A 25,410-nucleotide genomic window follows, 5' to 3' on the forward strand; every position below is an offset into this window, starting at 1 on the left:
TGTGTGTTATATCTGTACCTGTGTGTTGTGTGTTATATCTGTACCTGTGTGTTGTGTGTTATATCTGTAGCTGTGTGTTGTGTGTTATATCTGTACCTGTGTGTTGTGTGTTATATCTGTAGCTGTGTGTTGTGTGTTATATCTGTAGCTGTGTGTTATATCTGTACTTGTGTGTTATATCTGTAGCTGTGTGTTATATCTGTACTTGTGTGTTATATCTGTACTTGTGTGTTATATCTGTAGCTGTGTGTTATATCTGTACTTGTGTGTTATATCTGTACTTGTGTGTTATATCTGTACCTGTGTGTTATATCTGTACCTGTGTGTTGTGTGTTATATCTGTACCTGTGTGTTGTGTGTTATATCTGTAGCTGTGTGTTATATCTGTACTTGTGTGTTATATCTGTAGCTGTGTGTTATATCTGTACTTGTGTGTTATATCTGTAGCTGTGTGTTATATCTGTACTTGTGTGTTGTGTGTTATATCTGTACCTGTGTGTTATATCTGTACCTGTGTGTTATATCTGTACCTGTGTGTTGTGTGTTATATCTGTACCTGTGTGTTATATCTGTACTTGTGTGTTATATCTGTAGCTGTGTGTTATATCTGTACCTGTGTGTTGTGTGTTATATCTGTACCTGTGTGTTATATCTGTACCTGTGTGTTATATCTGTACCTGTGTGTTGTGTGTTATATCTGTACCTGTGTGTTATATCTGTACTTGTGTGTTATATCTGTAGCTGTGTGTTATATCTGTACCTGTGTGTTGTGTGTTATATCTGTACCTGTGTGTTATATCTGTACCTGTGTGTTATATCTGTACCTGTGTGTTGTGTGTTATATCTGTACCTGTGTGTTATATCTGTACCTGTGTGTTATATCTGTACCTGTGTGTTGTACCTGTACTTGTGTGTTGTATTCTACAACATAGTTGATTCTGCAGTGTTGCTTGGAAGTAACTGTTAGTTTATGCTACTATAAACTCCTGAGAAAAACGTCAGCTCAGACTAAAACAAACACGTTGCGTGATGTTTGTACAGATTGTCTTTACACATCACAGAATACCAAGCTGTAAATGTTCACTATTTGGGATCCTCCAGGACATCATGCTTTTGCGACTGCAGAAATGAACAATAACCAGTTTAGGTCAAGTGGATTTTGTGAATCATTTCTAGAGAGGAGTGAATAGATCACACGGGGCTCAAAATATCACTTACACCTTACTGTTTTTATCTCTCTTCTGGCATTTTTAAAGAGTATAGTGCATGGGGTTTATTTGGCAGGTGCTTCAGGAAGTAGACAGATGACACACCTGTAAAGTAAACTGAAGTCTCTGGAAGTAAACCACGTTGCTGTCCTCCTGCTGAGAGACCTGGTGCAGAATCTTCACTGAGTTTGTCCACAATGGCAGCAGCAAACTGACACACACACACACACACACACACACACACACACACACACACACACACACACACACACACACACACACACACACACACACACAGACAAAAACAAAAAAAAACAGAGGTCACATGCTGGCTTATAGTCATGCTTTTCTTCCTGAAATAGTGTATTTACCAAGACGTGTTTGAATCAGCACAAAAAAAATTCTAACTTGAGAGAATTTAACATCTACCTATTGCTTAAATCTGAACTAAAAATGTTATGAAACGTTTGATACGTTTGAAACGTCTTGCGTATCGAACAGATGTATTAAGATATGATCTTTTTTCTTGTTCATTCATTCCTAGTTCACATTTACTATTATTGCTGGACAAGTGTTAAATTAAAGCACTACCGTGATATGGTGTTATTAATCAAGTTATTTCAGCATCACATCGTGTTCGTCCATTTGTACTGAGGTCCTAAGTTTAAGTTTACACCTTGCACGCTGTTTTTTTTTATTTAGTGCTCTACATACTGTAAAGTCCACAAGATAAAAATAAATAAATAACCAAATTTATATAAATGAACCGGTTCAAAATTGACACGTGCTTGAGTCTTAATACTGTGTGTTGTTAGCTGGCTGGATGTTAGCTGTTATGTTTTGGGATAGTGCACGGATGTGTCCCATGTTTGTCCAGAGCAGTTAAACTGCACTCCTGCTCATTATTTGCTTGTCCAGAATCTTCTGCATAAATGAGTCCCGTCTTAAAAGATATAAAATGTTGATTTCCATCTTTTCACACCGAGGAAAACTGATGGACTTGTACAATATTACTACTAGACAAGGTGCAAATGTTACCCGATGCTTAAGAAGGCGGGGAAGGGGGGGGGGGGCTTTTGAACAGGATGATTATTTTGTATGAGAAGAAATGTAAGAATCTTTTGTGAGAATGTAAGAACCTGGAGGGCAATACTCAATGGAAAAAAAAACAAAAAACTTTTAACAAAATAAGAACAATTTGCACTAATCATGTACAATTTGTACTATAGTACTATTTGTAATATCCCAAAAAAAAGGGGGGGGGGGGGTATTGGGGCAAAAATAATAAACAAAAAAATACATACATGCTTATCATCCCTCTTCTTCTTCTTCTTCTTCTTCTTCTTCTTCTTCTTCTTCTTGTTAGTATTATATTTTTATTTGTATTATTATTATTATTATTATTATTATTATTATTATTATTATTATTATTATTATTATTATTATTATTATTATTATTATTATTATTGTTATTATTATTATTAATAATAATAACAATAATAAGAAGAAGAAGAAGAAGAAGAAGAAGAAGAAGAAGAAGAAGAAGAATATTTTTTTTTAATTGTTAAAATGCAATGTTAACTCATGACCTGAACTGTATCACAATCACAATCTGATAAACATACAGCACATTAATGCATGCATATGCTACATCTGTACATATCATTTAGCCTCTGATGCAATATTTACGTTAGCCATTTCATGTTGATAGCATGTCGATTACGGTAAATAACCTGTCTTAGTCAAATGACACAACCATTAAGCGTTGGGTGCCTCTGGTTTTTCCTTACAGCATTACAGCATACAGGTTGCCAGATATAAAATCAATGTACAGACATCAAAAACAATCCCACCTGTTAAAGTTCTCCTGTACCAGATTTTCATTCATATACTGCAGCTCCTTCTCCAGATACCGCATCAGAGGATCCACAGCCTAGAGAAAGAACATAATTACCCTTTAACTCATATTTTTTCCCCATCGGCTAAATAATGGAGTTTGCTCCTGTTTGATTGTGTCCATGTTCAGTATTGAATGTCTTTGTCACGCCTCGCTCCACCGTCGTGGTTAATATGAAGCTTATATTAAAGTAAACACTCAGGACTTTAATCATTTCTCCAAACTAACTGGTAATATCGAACCCATTTCTGCTCTCTGAGATACCTCATGCACTGGACCTTATGCACTGGATCTTGTAAGGTTATAGAGGTACAAATATCTTACACGGAAACCCAACAGAGTCTTAAATCATTTTATATCAGACTTGCGGTGACATAATAATTAATTTGTTTAAAGACGCACATCTTCTGTGGATCTAGAAGGGAGCCGGTGTCGTGTGGCCATCCTGCGTACGTAATCCTCGATGTCTGTGTGCAGCTGGAGAGAAAAGACACACACACACACACACACACACACACACACACACACACACACACACACACACACACACACACACACACACACACACACACACACACACACACATACATAAGTAAAGTAACTGTTTATACCACAGCACTGTTCTGTTCTGAGTTCTGATTGGTCAAATATTGTTGGTTCATTTTTTCTATAAGAGCATCTCTCACTATAGTTCTGGTTGTACAACAAAAAGATTTCTTTTAGAGGATGATCTAGTATTTTTGTAATTAGTCTCCGGTGTTAGCAGGTCTACCACCATGGAAAGTCTCCTGGACGGAGGAAGTTACACTTCTTCTGTATTAAAAAGATGAATGGAAACAAACGAGACTCTGACAAGGGAAAGATTGTTGTGGCTGCTAGAGCGTAATCAGATGAGTCACATATCAAAACACTCAGCACAACTGCCCCACGGGTATTATGGTCACGTCACGTGGTATCACGTGACGTCACGTGAAAATAAAAAATTTGCACAACATGGTTATGTGACATATCAAAACACTCAGCACAATGAGGGGAACTACCTCACGGGTATTCGGATCACGTCACATGCTCATGTCCGCTCACCTCCAAAAGTATTGGCACCCTAGCGGTCCAGTAGCTTTCACAATCTTTCTGTCCACTCGCCTCCAAAATGCACCGCCTTTGCGAATAGCCAACATCCAAGTTTGTCATGATGAACTTTACAAATCTAGTTGGTACTTAATTATTTTAATAAGTAACAGATGCTAAACCTCCTGACTAGGTTATCTTTGTATAAATGTTTGTTAATTACCATTATAAGGGCAGAGCCGTACATTGTTTGGGGCGGAGCTAATTTCAGGGCCAGAAAACTATAAACAAAAGTCTCTCTCTCTCTCTCACTCTCTCTCTCTCTCTCTCTCTCTCTCTCTCTCTCTCTCTCTACTTATATATATATATATATATATATATATATATATATATATATATATATATATATATATATATCCACTACATTCTTATATCGATAACTGTGATGTATTTTTATGTCTTATGTTAATTTTGCTTATCAGTAAATGTCTAGAGACATGTTTAAACATTTCAAACTGCACCTTTAAAGTGTCAGGGCTTTAAAGCGTCGTTGTTGTTACCTTCCGTGCGAGAGTGTCGACAGCTGAGCGAATCTCTCGGTTCAGTGCAGCCTGCGTGTGCTGCAGCTGGGAGGGAAGGGTGTTCTGAAACTGGTTATCTCCGATCACGTTCCGTGTCCGCTCCCGAAGCCCTGCCCAGTTCAGCTGCTGAGGTAGTCGTGTCAGCACTGACCGTAGGTGCTCCAGATCATTTACTACAACACACAGCTACAAAGAGAAAAGCAGAGAGATCAAACCACAACAAACATCTATTCCACCAAACACAGAAAGGAGGACACGTACAAGGATTATTTTATCTGGGAAAATTGTATCTCAATAAAAGAATGTTATTAGTGTTTGGTTATTCCTGTTCTTGCTCACCATGTTGACAGCAATGCCTTGGTCACGGTTCTCTGAGAGCTCCCTCACCCGAGATTTCAGCAGACGGCAGTACATGGACGCAATTTTACACATATCCTAAGACACACATGACCGCACGAATCAGCATTACTAACGTTCAATCATATGACACCATAAGAGTGAAGAAACATGAGCGTCTGTATAAGTGGATTTCGGACCAAATGTCATCACAAAAACAGGGATATATATTATGTTGTGACTCAGTCAGCTGAGACTGTTTTCATTTAATGCACTAAGGTTGATTTTATGTGTAGCATAGCATTAATAATTATGTCAATGGATGTTTGTGTGTGTGTGTGTGTGTGTGTGTGTGTGTGTGTGTGTGTGTGTGTGTGTGTGTGTGTGTGTGTGTGTGTGGTTGTCCACCTCTGTTAGTTTGACCATAAGCATGAAGCCTTCCTCTGAGTCAGGCCAACCCAGTTGTTCCCAAAGCTGACAAATCGGCTGCAGACACGCTGCCAGGTCCACGGCTGAAGAGCTGTGCTTTATGGGTACTGCTCCAGACTGCAGGGGCTGTAACTATACACACACACACACACACAGTAGAATAATGTATCAAATATTTCATCAAGCAGCCTATTTACAAAAGAGTGTTATGAACCACATAAAATGACTAATGGGATTTATTTTTATATTGTTACATGAGTGACGTGACCTACGGCTAAGTACGGTGACCCATACTCAGAAATCGTTCTACACACACACACACACACACACACACACACACACACACACACACACACACACACACACACACACACACACACACACACACACACACACACACACACACACACACACACACACACACACACACACACACACACACACACACACACAGCAGTGGGCAGCCATTTATGCTGCAGCACCCGGGGAGCAGTTGGGCGGGTTTGGTGACTTGCTCAAGGGCACCTCAGTCTTGTCCAGCCGAGACTCGAACCCACAACCTTTGGGTTACAAGTCAGACTCTCTAACCTTTAGGCCACGACTTCCCCAATTTGCATGCATCATAAATAACCAACTAAAGTTCGTGGTAAAGAGGGAAACTTTGTAAAAGTCATTTTAGCTCAAATTTAGCTTTAAGTCCCCAACAAAGAATTAACAGTAAACACAACAGCGTTCTGTATTTAATTAAAACTTTTGTCAACGTAGATATTATTTTCGTTAATTCAGTGTAGCATCCCCACAGTTCCCTCATTTTAGACCTCTGCACAGGTGTTAGACATCTACACACTCTCTGGGTCACCCGTTATAAACAGACTTGCTAACAGACGCAACAGCACAACCAACAACCAACCATTATCACAACTCCCTCGCGTTTTGGGATAATCCGAGCCTTTTGCTTTTGTTCGACTGCCTAGATTTATACTCACATCTTTTGTAAATGACCGGAAACAAGTGTGCAACTTGTTGGGAGAAAAATTCACTCGAAATATATTTGGTAAGGGAGTTTAGGGAAGAGAACCGTCTTTTGTTTGTCTTTTATTTATCCAAGAATAAAGACGTACATTTGGGGAGAAAGAACATACACCGAGCGTGTATTATCTAATCAAAATGGACACACAAAGTGAAATCGAAGTGTAAATTGTGTGTGGTTTCAGTGAGCTGGCTATTTGAAAGTGTTTATTTGAGAATCACGACTGAACACTTACTGTAACTCTTCGACATAAAATCATAAAACATCCGGTAATAGTTTCATGTCTACCATAAGGTCCAATAGACGGTCCAATAAGAATAATATGATTATCTCCATTGCATTTTTCACTGTAATCAGTCAGGCTGATGTAGGTTACAGCACACTCTATAACAGGGGAGTCAAACTCAAACTCACAGTGGGCCAAAATATAAAACTGAGATAAAGTCACGGGCCAAACTGAATATTTATTGACAAATGAACTGCAACTGATTTGTAATGTTCAACCTTTTTCATATGGAAACTAACTTTAGTTTTGCTTAAACACAGGATTTGGAACAACCAGAGCTTGTTATTGCAAACAAATAAGAAATTACATTTGAAATAAAAGACACATCAGTGGTGTTCATTTCGCAGACTTTGACTATACACTTTTTGACAAACTCTCCCTCATTGAAGGGCAGATTTTGTTGTCTCTGCTGCCACAATAACGCTTTACAGCCTTTACAGCAGCTTCACTTTTTATTTTGCTTTCATGAACATAGTCTGCCGGGAAACCAGACTTTTTTTCATCTCCTCCGCCTTCTGGAGCTTCTGCTTTACGTCCAGGTCCTTATACTTCTCATAATGCTTCGTTACATAGTGTCTTCTTATGTTATATTCTTTCGTTACAGACACGTTAGCTCGTTAGCACACAAGACAAACAGGTCTGTCCTTTATATACGTGAACAGATCATCTGCCTCCCTCCTGTCTTGAAAGCTCCTACTGTCCATCTTTCGTTAGGACATTTTTGTGGAGGGTGGAATTAACTTGCCCGATGTGACTGTAACATGATTGTTAACGACTGTCAACAGAGAATGTGGGTCGCTTGCTGTTCGTGACTACGCGTCAATACAGTGGCAAAGCATTCTGGGATCTGTAGTATTAGCGGAGCATGCGGCTAGCCAGCTGTAATGCACATTTGATATGATCTCGTGGGCCAAATATAATTACACCGTGGGCCAGAGTTTGACACCCCTGCTCTATAATAACAAGCTCACAGGATTACCTGATCCACCTGCACCGCTTTCTCCACTCGCTCCACCGTGGTGCTGAACGCTTTATTTAGCCAGTAAGGCAGAGCTTCACGGAAAAACTCGTGGAAGCTCGTCAGCTCCAGCATCTTCTCTCTGAACGAGAAAAAAAAAAATCTGTAAAATCTGCCCGTCATATGGGACATTTTATAATCCACAAACCAGAGAACATAAATATTTGGGTCGTGTCACGATCTCTCCTACATTTTATACTCCAGATCTCAGAGACTACAAATGAACTTTTACTGTGTTCTAAGCTCTGTAGCAGCATCTCGAAAAGCTTCTCGTACTTATTTTATACGTCTAAAAAAGTTGGTACATTTAGTACATAATCGGTGAGGGTTTCGTTGTATGTTGTCAGTTTGACGTGACTAAAGTTTTGTTATCTTAAGGCTTTTTGAATAATGTTTCTGTCAAAAATATTTCACAAGACCTACAGTCTATGTATAAGTATTCGCCCCACTTAAGCATTTCCACATCGTGCAAAGTAAAAGCAAGCCATGGATCTAAATCCCGATCTTGATTTTTAGTTAGGGAGTTAATTAAAGTCACCTTGAACAGCAAACCTTGCATATCTATTTTGTAACATATCTGCCCTAAATGACTTTAATGTACTCTATAAATGTTTCACCTCTTCTGTAGATAAGCTTTCTCTTTGTGTATGGCTTGCAAGCTCAGATACACTGGATACAAACTGTTAGCCAAAGCCTGATCCATGTGATTCAACTGGCACATCATGGCTCGGACCTCCTCGGCCAGCTACACACACACACACACACACACACACACACACACACGGAACTTAATGAAATACTCTTCATTACAAAAAAAAAAAAGATAGCCTTAGTTACATGGAGCTATTTCTTCTCTATAATGTGTTATAAGTGTTAGATACTGAAATCATGTTTATACATTTTAAAAATATTTTAAAACATACAGTAATCCATTGTCTTGGCTTCTTGTGAGTACATTATCTTTACGGCAGCATGTGAACTTTCATTTCTAACATCACTTATGTCTATTTGATCACTGCGTTATAGAGCATGGCTAAATTTGACAACATCCTCAATAAGACACCATTTATAAAGGACTGCTTGAAGTTTCTCACCAGAGAGTCGAGTTTCTGGTACACTACCGTAAACACGTCTAACTGTACAGCACTGAGGAGAGACCGAGAGAGGATTAGAATGATTATTTCATTGTTATTTCATTAATAAATGAGTATAATATCAGTCATTAAAATAAAAAAATGTAAAAAATAATAAAAATTCAAACAGTACAACAATTCATATCATCGATCACTGACGTAACGTAAATCATATATAATTTACTAGGGTTTTTTAATTCTGGGTGTGATGTGCTGATAGATAGCATTTCCTGCTGATTAAAATAACATAACTAAGCCAAGATGATGTACTTTGGACAATGTATATGTGTTTGAGTGCAAAAGTTTGTCCCCCCTTGGTTTCTAGGTGGAAATGCTTTCTCTATTTTTACACGTGATCTACAAAATGTACAAGATTTCTATTTTACAAATCATCGGGAATCTGGGAAATGGCTTTCACAAGCCCAAGAAGGGAAAACATTGACCTTTCATGGGGCTGGAGATAAGGGTAAATGATATTATTGTGTTTAGGGAGAATGTTATAACTGACAATTACTCACAAAAAATCCAAAACAAGCAGGAGTAGATTTCTATACAGTTTTGTGTGTCTTAGAGGTTTAAGACTTAAGTCCAGTCTTGAGAAGTTTCCTGTATTGACTTTAGGCTTATTACAAAATTCTTGCCATTTGTAACAGGACTCACTTAAAGCTTCACCATTGGTCTTGCCAAATATTGTCTTGGTCATGGTTGGGTTGAATTTTCTTTTTGCTTACACAAAATCTGACAGGAAATACTTCAGTTCAAAAAACAGCCCATTGTTGCAGTTCAAAAATAAAAAAGCATTGCTTCAAACTTTCTGAACCTCTTGAATTAGCCATGATGACTCTAATCTTAGTCGTGGTATTTCACTTGCCTTGGAATTGACAGTGGTGATCATGTCTGTGGCACTAGTATGTAGAGGTTTTATAGAGAAATACAAATACAAAGTGTAAATGTCAACTGCTACTGATTCTCATTCATTTTCTATCGCTTATCCGAACTTCTCGGGTCACAGGGAGCCTGTGCCTATCTCAGGCATCAGCGGGCATCGAGGCAGGATACACCCTGGACGGAGTGCCAACCCATCACAGGGCACACACACACTCTCATTCACTCACACACTCCGGACAATTTTCCAGAGATGCCAATCAACCTGCCATGCATGTCTTTGGACCGGGGGAGGAAACCGGAGTACCCGGAGGAAACCCCCGAGGCACGGGGAGAACATGCAAACTCCACACACACAAGGCGGAGGTGGGAATCGAACCCCCAACCCTGGAGGTGTGAGGCGAATGTGCTAACCACTAAGCCACCGTGCCCCCCCATGCTACTGACGGATTTATTTGTTTGTTTGTTTGTTTGTTTGTTTGTTTGTTTGTTTGTTTTTGCAGTGCTGTAAAAAGGACAGGGGCTAAAACTAAAAGCTAAAAACCATATAACAACTAAAATGACCTTTGTGACACTGTCAATATTGTACAACAATATTAATAATGAAACAATAGCAGTATCTGATGATATCAGTCAGTCTATTGTAATAAATGGCCAAAAACAACCCCTTCCTGTTATATGATATTTATTATACTTTTTATCCATATTATCTACCTACAATCTGGTTACCTGACAAACACTTTGTTCCAGACGTCTTTGCTCAGCTGAACGTCCTCCTGCACTTCTTTAATCAGCCGAGTGAGGGCGCTAACCGCCTCCAGCAAATCCTGTAGCAGATTAGCATGAACATAACATTTAAACCTTAACGAAATAAGTATTTTAAACAGAAGTATTCAGTATCTCACCTTAGTCATTGGTTGGTGTAGTCCTTTTTTAATGTTGAACCACTCCTCAGTACCAGTCTGTGAGAAATCCAGCAGTGAAATTATGCAGCTAATCAAAGTGAACTACACTACAATCCCTCTCATCTAATGTCGAGATATAACTTCACACATTGTTATTGAAGTGTTTCTTACCAACACCGCATCATTAACCTCGTCGTGTAAAGCAAAGTTTGCTGGGTTAAGCTTCTGAAAAGCTCGAGTCTTGCATATTTGGACCAGAACCCTACACACACACACACACACACACACACACATTCTGTAGAATAAGCTTACATTTACAAAAGAGTGTTATTATTTCAAGCACAAAAATGACTTATGGGACTTATGTAGATGCAATGTAGCCTTATAAACCCTGCCCTTATGTATCGCTAGCACAACCTTATTTATTTTACATGCTTCATACATTAAAAACAACCAACTATAGTCTGTGGTAAAGTCATTTAGCCAAGAAACTATGTAAAAGTCTTTTTCTTTTACTCAAATCTAGCTCTAAGTCCACAACAATGACTTAACGGTAAACACAAGAGCATTCTGTATTTTTCATTCATCTAATGAATGCCACACTAGACCCCAATCTAACCAAACAAAAGTAAAACATTTTGGCTCTTTCAGTCTCTCCAGTTTTTGTAAATATGCCATTTTATGTCATGGCTAGCAGCAAGGTTAAACCTGGCGGATATCCCTACGCTTGTGGGGACGTTTGGGTTCATACTGTGGTCTTGTCAGTGCCGTACCTGAGCAACGTGTGTAACCGTGGTGTGCATTTAGGCGTCGGTGGAAATATGTCTCTATACTTGGACACTAAACACAGACCGTACTGCAGGAAGCCATGCAGAGAGTCTCCCAGCTCCTGTTTCTGTTAAAACACACATACGGAAAATTGCTTTAACTGGATCGTGAATACAAAAATAGATTTGTAAAGTGGCATGAGCACATTCGCACCGCATCGTGCCAGTCTTTAACCACATCACACCTTATGCAAGAAAAAATACATTTTGAAAATAACAACACTTCGGCACACGACGAGTTCAACATCGGTGACAGCAGCAGAGAGAAAACATGCTCTAAGTCGATCTGAACACCTACAACCTCATGCTACACGTAGGATTGTGGAACTTAAGGCTTAATTCACACTTTACCTACACAGTCACAAAAAACCCTGGAAAACCCCTTCACATGGTCAGATTCTTGACATTTTTATACGAGTTCCTCTTTTGCGTGCATTTCAACCATACCGCATTTTGAAAAGTGAAAACTAAGATTTAATTCTCAGCTCTACCTTTACGTACTGTATCGACTTATGGACAAGGTCACTGCCAAATTGTAAAGAATTCTATACCGGAGTAAGAAATGCTGATTTAGTACTTTTGGTTTTACTAACCAGAACCTCGTCATCATTTCTGCACTTACTGTAACTAATCTCTGTACCCTTTTACACAATCTCTGATTCATTTAGTCAGTTTTACATTTACATTTAGAGAATTTGCTCTTGAAGTCTCAATTAATGATTATATTCTGAGTCTGGTTCAATAAGTCATAACTTATTAATACCATCAGCGTTTTTTTAAATATAATTGTGACTGACTGGGATTCGACTGTACGAAGGACACAATCTCTCTCTCTCTCTCTCTCTCTCTCTCTCTCTCTCTCTCTCTCTCTCTCTCTCTCTCTCTCTCTCTCTCTCTCTCAAAGCCTGATATTAATCTATTAATCTACATTCCTTGTTCTTAAATCTTTTGTTTTTTAGCTTATATAAACATTTTAAAAGTGTTTATAGTTGTTGTCTCTATACACCGTGTAAGTGCTTGACAGTCGGTACGAACGTACAGTATAACCATCTAAGATCTCGATCAATTCGTAAGGAAATGACGAGGTTTTCAAGGTTGTTTTTACCACTGAGCTACACTTTTTTTTTAAAAGTTATCTTTTCAGGCTGAACGCCAAAACAAGTTCAGAAAATAACCTGAAACATTTCCACATTATTGTGGTAAATAAAAGTATACACATGTATGTATATATGTATATGTGTGTATATTGGATGACCCCTCAAACTATTTTCAGAGTGTTGTACACACACACTTCCCCTTCACTGGATCTAAGAGGCCTAACCTGCTCTGTGAAGACATGGTGTGTAGCGGTTGAAGGGAAAGAACTGATCTCAACCCCACTGAACACCTATGGGGTGAACTGGAACTGGAGTCTCCTCACCAACTCAACATCAGCGTCCGATCTCACCAACGCTCTTCTAGCCGAATGATCACAAATTCCCACACAAATGCTCCAACATCTATTGGAAAGCTTCCCAGAAGTGAACAGTGGGGCTTATTATAACAGTAAAAAGGGACTAAATCTGGAAAGGGATTTTTAATAAGCACTAAACATATGATGGTCAGATGTCCACATATTTGGCTATCAGCAGAATCAGCCAATTTTTTTCAGGATTTAGCTGGACACGTCTGATGTCGTACACCTGCTGGTCGCACTCACTGTTCATTGTGTCTTGGTATGACATTTTTTTGCAATTTCTGATTTTGATTGACATCTCAGGTGCTTTGAGAGCCTCTGACCTGTTCGTAAGGGAGTTCCTGTTGGTCCCAGTGGTACTCAATGCTAGTCAGTTGCTGAAATAACACTGTAGAATCCACCTCCAAGCTCTGATACAGTTTACTGTAGGCAACCCACTTCCTGCACACACACACACACACACACACACACACCAGATTTTTATCACAATATGCTGATCTTATTAGTGAGTTTGCATTAACATGTTTATTAAGCACTAAACAGACATAGTGAAGAATGCATCATAGAAGAACAGAATGTTCTAGACTTTTTTTTTTTTTCATTTTTTTAATCACTGTATATTTATGTACAGTATATGGAAACTCACGCCAGGTCCTGCAGGAAAGGTGAAATATCATTCTGAGTGCCGTAGTACTCTAGCAGCGTGCTGGCCTCTCCACACAGCTCACCTTTCCAGGGAACGCTGTCCTGATCACACGCAAAAAAACACACAGATTATCAGCAGAGAGAAAACAAGAATGAGAATAATACACACACAAGTGGCATCACATTAAATGTTCCAGTGTGTACAGTATCTTTGGTGTATACTGTATAGTTCAGCCTTATGTATTAGGTACACTGAGTATAATGAGCACTGATTACATTTAGAGCATTTGGCAGACACGCTTATCCAAAGCGACTGCTCCCAAATACATACAACCACTAAGCTATCAGTTCCCCTTTAATGACTTCCGCTACCACTTTAATTACTTCCTTCTGTAAGATGACCCGGCAAAATATTCATTAAGAAGTTAAAGAGAACATTTGCTGTGATGTTGTGAGTAACATTCATCCTTCAGTTAGTTTAGACGTCCGATTCTCCAAATTAGGCTACCAGGTTTTTTTTCTTTTTGAGTCTGTGAATCAATCGACTAAAGAGTTAAATGGACAAGAATGCTGAATCATCTGTAGCCATTCAACCATCCATCCATCCATCCAACCATCCATCCATCCATCCATCCACCCTTCCATCCAACCAGCTATTATTTGTTCTACATAAAAGTACATTTAAGTACAAAACGTTGAATTTTCTGAGCAATTGAGGGTTAAGGGCCTTACTCGAGGGCCCAACAACATAGATAGATAGATAGATAGATAGATAGATAGATAGATAGATAGATAGATAGATAGATAGATAGATAGATAGATAGATAGATAGCGAGCTATCTCAACAAATGACCCAATGAGTCTACACAAGCATATAAAAACGCTGTAAATAATTGGAAAGAACTCAATAAACTTTTTAACTGACCCCATTTTAATTGTTAATTATTAATATATTGCACTATTTGAATGTGTTGGTTGGTTTTGATGCTGAAGCCGTGTCACATGTTAAAATGAGGGAGGATTTACTTTATTCAAGTGCAGCTTTATTGTGTTAGTTAGGGTAATTACCTGTTGTTTGGAGATGTACGCCTGCACAAACTGCTGCAAGATGCCACTATAATTCACGTACAGACTTCGGCCAGCGCTCAGACTATCATCTCGCTGTCAGTCACAAACACAGGGCACTGATTATTGTTTCCTTCTTGTCAAAATGAAATAGCACAAAATGGAAACACAATGTGTGTGGTAACCTGGGAAATCCCAACGCATGGTGAAATTATGACATTTTCCTTTATATCTAACGCTGAAACTGAAACTACTACAGACTTTTTTGCCCTCAGATACTGTAGGTTTGTCTTTGTAAATTCACAGCAGTTTAATGTTTCTCCTAAAAGTGAAAAGGAAGATATTTCATTCCGATTAAACATCAGCGATGGAAATTGGCAGACTGAATTGATGTTAACCACCAGGCTCAAACCATGAAATTCACCGTATTAGGAAAACTACTGAGGGTTTAGACGCCTTCAAACAAACTGCCCCATGATTGTCAATGTGACCTTTGCAGGAAAGCAGAGATTAAACAGCATATAATAATTCATCCCCACATACTTTTAATAAAATTCATTTAAGGCTGTTGTATGATGACAGAAAAAAAAAAAATAGGTAAATGACTTTCCATAATTAAGCCATTATGACATCCGTTAATGTACAATTATAATCTGCAACACATTATATATATATATATTAAATAAGAGTAAGCAGATCAATAAGCATAGCTGCATTTTTGGCAAATTAGTCCTGTTTTGCGTGTTTAAATTGTATTAGCCGATAGTTTAAGTAGGATAAAGTTTTCATGAAAATGTAATGATTTAAAAAAATTAATAAATTATATAGACATGTTCAATACATGTTTAAGAAATGTACTTAGTTTAATTTAAAATTCTATTTATTTTCTTATTACTTATTCAATGAATATTATTCGTGTACTTTTTTAATTACCTTTAAATCCCATTCCTTCTATACACTAAGATGTTGTATGGAGCTGCATTTCATGAATACGTTTATTTTCATTAATTATTATGAAATAACCTGAATGACCTTAAAAGTGAATTTGCAGTTAGGGATGATTTCATGTATTTCTAGACACGATAATTATGCAATATGAATCAGTAATTCCATGCAACGGATAGCATTAGTTTGGGTCCAGCTTGTATGTATTTGGATTAGGCTCCGCCCCTTGATATGGAAGCCTGTAATTTCTCCTTGTGGGCATCACATAGCTCTAAACTCCAAACTGCATCTATAAATGACATTTTAACATATAAACCTAGCTTGTTTGTATTCATTATGGGGAATATTTTTAACTGATGTTCACATTGTTTCCATGCTAATGGCAGCTGTAAATAAGACCCAGGAGATATGTAATGGCACTCACCTGATTGTGGATAAATTTGATCTGCAGGTGGCACTGCCCTCGGTCAGGGTATGTCTCTGTCCGAGGTTGGAGTATGTACCACTTATCTTCTGTACAGTGCAGGTCCTGTAACGTATATTGACCCAGAAAATGTAAATAATAGAAACATACAGCATATTTATTTTCTCTCTACTATATATACACTAAACTCTGGGTGTAAAAAAATTATACTGCAAACCGAATGATTAACATTTAATAATTTTATTTATAATGTTTAGTGTCAGACTTGATAGCATCATTTTGGAAGCATTTTGAAAAGAACTTCCTCACACTCATTAATATCAGTGCTTTAATTGTATTTGGTATTATATACACCATTTTTTTAATACCGCAACACTTTTCACAAATTCTCATCTCTGATTGGTCAAAACATGCTGAGGTTAGGGAGGAAAAAGCCTGTTTGTAGCTGCTATAATGCAGAATACAGGAACTAATTCAACAACATAAAATGTAACTACACACATAAACATTTAACATAAAAATGTAATGTAATAATGTGCTTTTATAGAAAAATAACCACTTCAGTATGGTATGTAAGTACTTAAGTACGTTTATTTCCAAATAATAACCAAAGTGCTGTAAAAAAAAATGACAACACACTAAAATAATAGCACAAAGATGTAAAAAGAGATATTTCGCATTTCTGATGTCTGGAGGGTTTCTGATTTAATAGGTATCACCTTTGGATTTAAGGCGAGATCTATGGGACGTGTAGGAGAGCTTGTTTAAAAGATATTGCGACATAGGTGCTGGGTACGAATGAATTAGGTCTGTAATCTAAGAAGGTGTCTTTCTACTGTCTTATTAGTGCTTTAAAAACAATTAAAGAAGAATTGAAGAGAGGCCAAAACTAGGGTGATGATATGATCATGTTTTTTAGTTTTTTTAGTTTCGTTTATGGCGGTTAATGGGGACCAGAACCCCTTGCGATAGTTAAAATTTCTGCGAAGTAGGATTGGCCCTAATGATGTCATCATCTTCCTCTTCCTCTTGGGATCACTAGAGGAATCTTTCGCAGGGGCACGGCACTTAGGAGGCATTGTAAGGGCTTAACGAAAAGTTAATTTCGAACACAATACGCGAGACACATTTGACAGAGTGAACGAGAGTGGCGAGATACAACAAGGGAAGAAGCTGGGAGAGGATGCGATGATAGTGCCGGGAACCAATCATGTGCCTTGTCTGAGTGCCCGTGGGTATGTACAAAGCCTCTGAGAGAGTTTCTCTCACTGTCTGGCATCCTGGGAAACCGTTTTTATTTTTATTTTTCGATGAAAATCAGCGATGCACTGAGGCCGCGAAACGTGAACCGCGAAACTTGAAGCGTGAAGTGGCGAGGGATTACAGTATATAGTTTTGTATAGTAACGCTTGTAAGTGTAAGTGATTATTTTACACTAACTGCACACTCCATCGTGCTTTATTCTTTATTTATTTACTACTTGTTAATAGGACATTCCAGCTCAGAGTGTTTTGGCTGTCTGTCACTGGCTATCTTCAAACGACGGTTGAAAGCCTACTTCTTCATGAAATACTTGAACTAGCACTTTCTCCCTTGTTTGTTGTACGTGTGTAAAAAAATAAATAAATAATAATAATTAAAAGGCTGTTTTATGCTGATGGTATCTTACGTCTGTAACCTAGTGGACCAGAGTTAATGTATTAAATGATTGAAAGCACTTTTGTATGTTTCTCTGGATAAGGGCTTCTGCCGAATGCTGTAAATGTAAATGTGAATGTTTTATTTCACTTATACCAGAATAGTTTGGTCATATTATTTACACCTATAAATCGATACATATATATTCTTTAAATTAAGATATAGAAATTGATTATAAATTTGTTTTGTTAAATTTCACTTATTTTCTATTTAGAACCATCTAAAATAGCGAGCGCATACAAAATACTTCTTTAAATCTGTTTCCATAACTTTTATGTCACTGACAGTTATTTGTGGTCAATTTTTCATATTAGTGCTACCTATTTATTTACCAGCAGACTGAGGACGATTCTTCCCAGGAAGTCGTCCTGCCCTTTTTCCTTCTTGGCATCTTTTAACATCCTGTAATGAGATCAGATCAAAAAGCAAATCAGACCAAAGCATGTTTCTCCCACACATGTAAATCAGTTTCACCGTTCAAACTGTGAGCGTGGCCGTGGGCTGATAAGTAGTTGTGTGCATGTGTGTGTGTGTGTGTATGTGTGTGTGTGTGTGTGTGTGTGTGTGTGTGTGTGTGTGTGTGTGTGTGTGTGTGTGTGTGTGTGTATGTGTGTGTGTGAAAGCTACGTGAGATGCAGCGTGACCTTTTTAGCCCGTGAAAGTTTGTCCGGAATTCGTCGAGTTTCTGAGCAAGCGACACCTCCTCATCTCTGTCCCTGTGAAGCAAAAAGAGATGTGAGGTATAATAAGCGTGGTGTGAGTCAATACGAACACATTCCACCTCGTCTAACCACGGCAACCCGCTTTGCATTCTGACTTACCACATTTCCAGATGGAAATTGGCAGACGAGATGTCTTCAAACACCCTGAAGAAAGAATCAGAGAATAAAAACAATGTGACAATCTCAATCTTGATCGGTCTTGAAATATGTTACAGTAGGTGTAATATTCTACTAAAGGTCTGTAGGGATCTAGTCCTGGACTTAGACTTAATACAAGTCATCATTTTAATGATGTTTTTATATGAAGGTGTTCACTAGGCTGATGTTTCTAAAAGTATAGCAAGAGAGAGAGAGAGAGAGAGAGAGAGAGAGAGAGAGAGAGAGAGAGAGAGAGAGAGAGATAGAGGGCCTGGAGGAGAAGAGGAGAGAGAGAGAGAGAGAGAGAGAGACTAGAGAGAAGAGCTGGGAGAGAGAGACTAGAGAGAGGAGAGAGAGAGCTATGAGAGAGAGAGAGAGGAGAGAGAGAGAGAGAGAGATCTGAGAGAGACTAGTTAGAGAGCTAGAGACTAGATGATAGAGACTAGAGGAGAGAGAGATGACTAGAGAGATAGAGACGAGAGATCAGAGAGAGTAGAGAGAAGAGAGATGAGAGAGAGAGAGAGAAAGTCTGGAGAGAGATATACGAGAGATGTAGAGAGTATAGAGAGACTAGATAGAGAGAAGAGAGATAGAGAGATAGACTATAGAGATTGATATATATATATATACTATATAATAGATAGATATACTGAGAGAGAAGATAGATATATATAGATAGATATCTAGAGATACTATATAGATATATCTAGACAAATAGATATATATATATTATCAGAGATATATATGATCAATGTGATAGTTTACCATTCTTTTGGAAAACTCTGTTCTGATCACTGGTTCATTTAGTGACTGCGATAAACAAGGGCCTAACATCCCCCTTTCTTATATCTTCTAAGCTTTCCAGAAATTCTTTCTTTCTCTTTGCTTTAGAACTGATTCGTGCTTATGAATGTGTTACGAAGGCCTTATGAATGTCTTTAAATAATCTGCACAATCTTCTAACCGTTTAGAACGATGCAGCCTTTTCTCTGTAATTTAAAAAAAACTCTTATCCTTTATATTATACAGATATAAACTCGTTGATGAATAAACTGTAAGTCAGAAGTATACACTTAAATAAATGTATGCTTTTTTTATTATTATTTTAAATACATTTTAACCTAAAATCTATTTGAATAAATCGATTTTTGGAAATAATGCCAATGTGTGCTTTTATTTTGTCTGATCTCATATACAAACAATGAGTTCTGTTCTTTCTTTTCTTTACACTCACAGTTTGAAGGTTTCGTCCCACACTGGATTGAGAGTCTGTTTCTTTACATCCGTTTGGAAGATTTCTCCTTGCTGGGCCGAGTCCTTTACCACCGCCTTCTGCGGTTTGCTGCTCAGAGGCTCATGACTTTTCGGTAAGATGCTCAGCAGGCAATACGGATCGCTAAAACCTTACCCACACGTGGATATGAGGGAAAATATCACCATTGGAATCTCACATGAAGTCATTCAGAAGAATTAGTTCTTATTATTATTTACTTTAGGAAGTGCTTTACTCAGGAGGTTCTTTATAAAGGGATAAAGCTAGGTGCAACATATCACTGATCTTGTACACGTTATTATGCACACATGAGCTCATACCACTGATATCCTTTCCCAGAATGCCTTTGGCCTCCTTGACGGTGATCTTCAAGCAGTAAACGGGGTGCTGTAAAAATCAAGCAGCGGTAAAACGGTAAATGGAAGAAAACTCACAGATAATCACACCAAAATTCATGATATTGTAAGATGTGGCATTCGATTTATTAATCGATCACCTCTGCCCTGTCCACTTTTTCAGACAAGCTCTCGTGCTCCTCGTCCGTCATGCCAAACGCCTGCAAGACATATATTAGTAAATGTTCTGGCTTCAGGAATGAACATGAATTACATAATAAGTTTAAAACCGTTTTTAAAATAAATTTCAACTCCTGTATAATAATAATAATAATAATACTAAGAAGAAGAAGAAGAAGAAGAAGAAGGCACAAAGAAGACAAAAACACTTTCTTGAATACATCTGAATACAGTTGAACTTATATAGAATACTTTTAAATAATTTTAAAAACGTACAGTAAAATACATAATACTTAATATAGTATTATCCAAATATAGCATCTGTGGATTTTATATATATATATATATATATATATATATATGAGTGAGTTTTGTTTTAATGAATATGTAAAATGAATTGATGCAAATCCATTAGCACCTATATTGAAATTTACAATAATAAACTCAAAATTTTGTATTTGTGATTTCTTTCCTTCAGTTTGGAAAACATTATGTGTGTGTGTGTGTGTGTGTGTGTGTGTGTGTGTGTGTGTGTGTGTGTGTGTGTGTGTGTGTGTGTGTGTGTGTGCGTGTGTGTGCGTGTGTGTGCGTGTGTGTGCGTGTGTGTGTGTGTGTGTGTGTGTGTGTTACTGTAAACTCACCTCTTTGATATAGTCCTGGAGCTGGGTGGTGCTGTACACCGAGTTGGTGGATGGTTTGCCCAGTCTGTGTTTGATGGTGTACAGCAGCTCCTTGTACAGTGGTTTCAGCTGCAGGATTTACAAGTTTAATAACATATCTGTTTCCTAATCCTCAGCCTGATATCTCATATCTGTACAAATTGTACCTGTTCATAATCCAGTCACCGAGACACATTTTACTTCTCTAAATAATTTTCTTTATTTTTTTTTTGTTATTATTTTAATTTTATAAAACAACAAAAATATGTCACACCGGTCGATGTCCGTGGCTATGGCACTTGAGTGACGTCTTTCAGACAAACATAATTTTCTGGGTGTGTTGCCTATTCTGTGTAGAATCACCCACCTCAATCTCTTTGTGCTTTTTCTTCCTTTCTTCTGGATCTTCAAGATCCTGAAATTGCATGTTTAATCGATTTATAATGAAGACAAGTCATCTCTCAGTCCTTAAAATCGATCATTTATTGCATATATCATCCACATGACAAACACATGGCACATGTAAATGTTGTTCAGAACTTTCTGTATTAGTGTGATTTAATCCCTCATTATCTATGTTGTTAGAACAATAACCATATAGACAACTTATAGACATCATATAGACAAAACAATACTCATAGAGAGTCCTGCTGCAGTTCTAAACATTGGTTTAAATGTATTTATAAACCTATTTCATTTTATTCTTGATTTTCATATTTTGCTCAGTACAACTTTAATCAGGTGGTTCATACGGCACCTACTGTATATGATACCTATTATGAGTATTCACCCAAAACCTGGAATAGTGCTGTGTATTCAATATTAGGAAAAAAAAAAAGAATTACTTTGATCTGCTCCTGAAGTGAAAAAAAAAAGTGAAATTGGATTTTGAAAAGATTTCCCAACAAATCACCAAAAAGAAACGTGATTGTATTCATTCATTCATTTTCTACCGCTTTTCCGAACTAATCTCGGGTCACTGGGAGCCTGTGCCTATCTCAGGCGTCATCGGGCATTGAGGCAGGATACACCCTGGACGGAGTTCCAACCCATAACAGGGCACACACACACTCTCATTCACTCACACACTACGGACAATTTTCCAGAGATGCCAATCAACCTACCATGCATGTCTTTGGACCAGGGGAGGAAACCGGAGTACCCGGAGGAAACCCCCGAGGCACGGGGAGAACATGCAAACTCCACACACACACGAGGCGGAGGTGGGAATCGAACCCTCAACCCTGGAGGTGTGAGGCGAACGTGCTAACCACTAAGCCACCGTGCCCCCCTTTGATTCTTTATATTACATTATATTTATGCTTCATATAACACATTAGATTTGCACTGTAATTGATTTCTATGTGAAGTCTATGTTTAGCTGAGTTTTAAGTTTTAGCTTCGGTTCAAAAACCTTTTAATGCTCAGTAGTTGTATCAGATGTGTGTGTACTGAAATTGGCTCAAGGTTTCAATATCAGCATCGATAATGGAAAAGAAAACTTGGTGTTGCGTGATCTTAACTATTTACCAGAGGTGTGAGTAAGTCACACATGTGCAAGTCACGAGTAAGTCTCAAGTCATGAATGACAAGTCAAAGTCTTTTAATATTTGTCAAGCAAGCCTCAAGTCTCAAATTTGCGACTTAAGTCTGACTCGAGTCAATTCGAGTCCCCCATCTCTGATTCATCTCAAATCCGAGTCAAGTCTCAAGTCATGAATGTCAAGTCAAAGTCAAGTCGGGTCTTTTTTTAAATACTTGTCAAGCAAGTCTCAAATATGCGACTTAAGTCTGACTCGAGTCAAATCATATGACTCGAGTCCTCCATCTCTGCTATTTACTATTTATATAGTTTCCTATTTGTGTCCAGTGACACACTCCATGTGATCATCATAAACAGAGTATTGACCTGAATTAAAAAGCAGAAATTATTTTTTTTTTGCGATCCAAACTGCGTACAATCTTTTAAAAAGCTTGAGCATCTCCGTTTACCTTTCTGTCCCTGAGTTTCCTCGTCATACCCAGCTTCCGTGCAGGAGAGCCCTTAAGAAGACAGAAAAACATGCAGCTGAGACAGAACTGAATTTACTTAACATGTAGCAACTCGAAACATGGTCACACTTTATCATATAACATAAAGCGATTTAACGGGATATAGAAGAATATCTCTAGCATAATACATGTGTACCTGTCTCTGTCTGCTTCGAGTGGATCCTGAAATAGTCGAGTGACCCTGTGCAGGTAGAGAAGATAAGAAATAAAGAGGAAGCAGGAAGTGGAAACGATTATCCAGTCTGTAGAATTACGATTCAATAAGAACTGCTGCTGACTCCAGATATGGAAAAATAAGCTTCCTTAAAGGTTCTTAGCATGAATAATATTAAGCTTTAGCTGTATATAGGTTCAACATGTCTTGTGTCAGCATTTACAAGTATAAATAGAAATATAAATAGAGCTGGAATATTAATATCAGCATAATATAACATAAGTTACACTGAATGGGGCTGGACAATATGACAATATGTTTTGATTTTTATTATTAATTTTTAGCACCTTTAACAATAAACATTTGTCACAATGTACGTAGATTTACGCAAATCTGCATTAGGAAGAAGTGACGACGGCGATGGATTAAAAAAAAACCCTGTGAGACGACATCGGGAAGAAACCTTGAGAGGAACCTGAAGTCATCGTCTGAGTGACACCGATTATAATAGTGTGCGATTATAAATAATTATAATATCGTGTATAAGTGTACAAGATTAAAGGCAAACAGTACTGAGTGTCTTAGTAGATGAGCACAGGAGAGTGTTTGTGATTAGAGCAGCAGCTCTTGGGTACAAATCTACCACAACCAGCTGAGACTGAAGCGAAGGGGAAATTTAGGGATCAACCAAAGGTTTGTTGGAACACCATGGAAACTTCTGGTTGGAGTTTTCATCACTTGTAGGACTGCTGTTAAGAAGGGACCATGTGGACAGCCTGAAGATATATTGGATCATTGTGGATGGTAGCACTTACTGTAGAAACCATGAAGATAGCTTCATCATTAAGTTAAAACTGCAATGAATGTCCTGGTTTTATGATCACCTTTTTTGATCGTATAGTTGACAGAAATAGAAGGGAAATGAATAATAATCACACTCCCTGGCTTCACCTTGAGGAAAACTAGGTTCCCTTTTGAGTCTGGTACTGTACCTCTTATGGTTCCTTCGTACCTGTTCACCACAAAAACAGTTTCTTTCCATCCTGTTCTTTCCTAATCAACAACATCCAGAACCCAGCATGGTCCCACCTTGGATATTAATAAACTAACCCACCACTGCTTGGATACATTCCAGTAATGTTCACAAATCTGACTGTTATAATGCAACTTAACATCACAGACTTAGAGCATTAGCACTGGTCCACTATTGTATGTCCTGCACTAATGTACAGTTAATTTTTCTTTCAGTTGTAATACTATATGTAACATTTTTAATTGCATATTTGCACTGGCCACCTTGCATATAATGCATTAGTGTACATTTCATGTTTCTATTTTTAATTCAGTTCGTTTATTTGTTTAGCGCTCTTTACAATTGACATTGTCTCAAAGCAGCTTTACAGAACATAAACATAGAACAATAATTAAAGATAATATAAAGAATGATATAAAGATTTATAGAATACAAGATTAATATTAGATAGATTTAGTTCACATTAATGTGTATGTATTTATCCCCAATGAGCAAGTCTGAGGTGATTCAGGCAGCAGTGGCAAGGAAAAACTCCCTTAGATGTTAAAGGAAGAAACCTTGAGAGGAACCAGACTCAAAGAGGAACCTCATCTTCATTGGAGGGTGTGATTATAAATATACAGTCAAACAAATGTTGTATAGATGGAAAAGATCACATGGAGTTCACATCTCCTCTTTAGTATCGCAGAGTCTGACTGGAGCTGGTAGATCTCTAGATTTCCATTCAATTGGCTTTTTTTTAATGCTTGTACACATTATTTTCTTTATAACCTTTGTTTCTTATATTTATGCTTCTTCTCAATTATTAATAGGCACCAACACTCTCGGCAAATTCCTTTACATGTAGGCCGTACAGTGACTGGCAATAAACCTGATTCTGATTCTGATTCTGATTCTGATTCATATCGTCTTAGGGAGATTTTCCTCTCTAACGTCGCCTCTGGTTTTCTCATTAGAGGTGAATTTTTTATAAAATATGATCTATATATTTTGACATCATTTTACATTATTTTTATCATATATAATCT

General features: G+C 37.7%; 1 protein-coding gene across 1 annotated transcript in view; it reads right to left on the reverse strand.

The window, feature by feature from the left end:
- Window positions 1-25,410, reverse strand: part of unc13d (unc-13 homolog D (C. elegans)) — a 34,775-nt gene that overhangs the window by 7,337 nt on the left and 2,028 nt on the right. Inside the window, exons 3-29 of the mRNA XM_027160428.2 lie at window positions 23,332-23,376; window positions 23,136-23,186; window positions 21,511-21,558; window positions 21,126-21,233; window positions 20,466-20,525; window positions 20,290-20,356; window positions 19,931-20,099; window positions 18,658-18,702; window positions 18,481-18,552; window positions 18,169-18,238; window positions 16,139-16,243; window positions 14,773-14,865; window positions 13,706-13,806; window positions 13,383-13,500; window positions 11,550-11,671; window positions 10,948-11,038; window positions 10,777-10,833; window positions 10,601-10,698; window positions 8,948-8,999; window positions 8,471-8,598; window positions 7,815-7,935; window positions 5,499-5,651; window positions 5,094-5,189; window positions 4,734-4,940; window positions 3,508-3,582; window positions 3,062-3,141; window positions 1,314-1,419 (exon numbers count right to left, since the gene is read on the reverse strand). Coding sequence (XP_027016229.1) covers window positions 1,314-1,419; window positions 3,062-3,141; window positions 3,508-3,582; window positions 4,734-4,940; window positions 5,094-5,189; window positions 5,499-5,651; window positions 7,815-7,935; window positions 8,471-8,598; window positions 8,948-8,999; window positions 10,601-10,698; window positions 10,777-10,833; window positions 10,948-11,038; window positions 11,550-11,671; window positions 13,383-13,500; window positions 13,706-13,806; window positions 14,773-14,865; window positions 16,139-16,243; window positions 18,169-18,238; window positions 18,481-18,552; window positions 18,658-18,702; window positions 19,931-20,099; window positions 20,290-20,356; window positions 20,466-20,525; window positions 21,126-21,233; window positions 21,511-21,558; window positions 23,136-23,186; window positions 23,332-23,376 — 2,538 coding nt within the window. The remainder of the gene's footprint in view (window positions 1-1,313; window positions 1,420-3,061; window positions 3,142-3,507; window positions 3,583-4,733; window positions 4,941-5,093; window positions 5,190-5,498; window positions 5,652-7,814; window positions 7,936-8,470; window positions 8,599-8,947; window positions 9,000-10,600; window positions 10,699-10,776; window positions 10,834-10,947; window positions 11,039-11,549; window positions 11,672-13,382; window positions 13,501-13,705; window positions 13,807-14,772; window positions 14,866-16,138; window positions 16,244-18,168; window positions 18,239-18,480; window positions 18,553-18,657; window positions 18,703-19,930; window positions 20,100-20,289; window positions 20,357-20,465; window positions 20,526-21,125; window positions 21,234-21,510; window positions 21,559-23,135; window positions 23,187-23,331; window positions 23,377-25,410) is intronic.

This window comes from Tachysurus fulvidraco, chromosome 8 (genome assembly GCF_022655615.1).
Source record: "Tachysurus fulvidraco isolate hzauxx_2018 chromosome 8, HZAU_PFXX_2.0, whole genome shotgun sequence".
In the NCBI taxonomy this organism is placed as follows: Eukaryota; Metazoa; Chordata; class Actinopteri; order Siluriformes; family Bagridae; genus Tachysurus; species Tachysurus fulvidraco.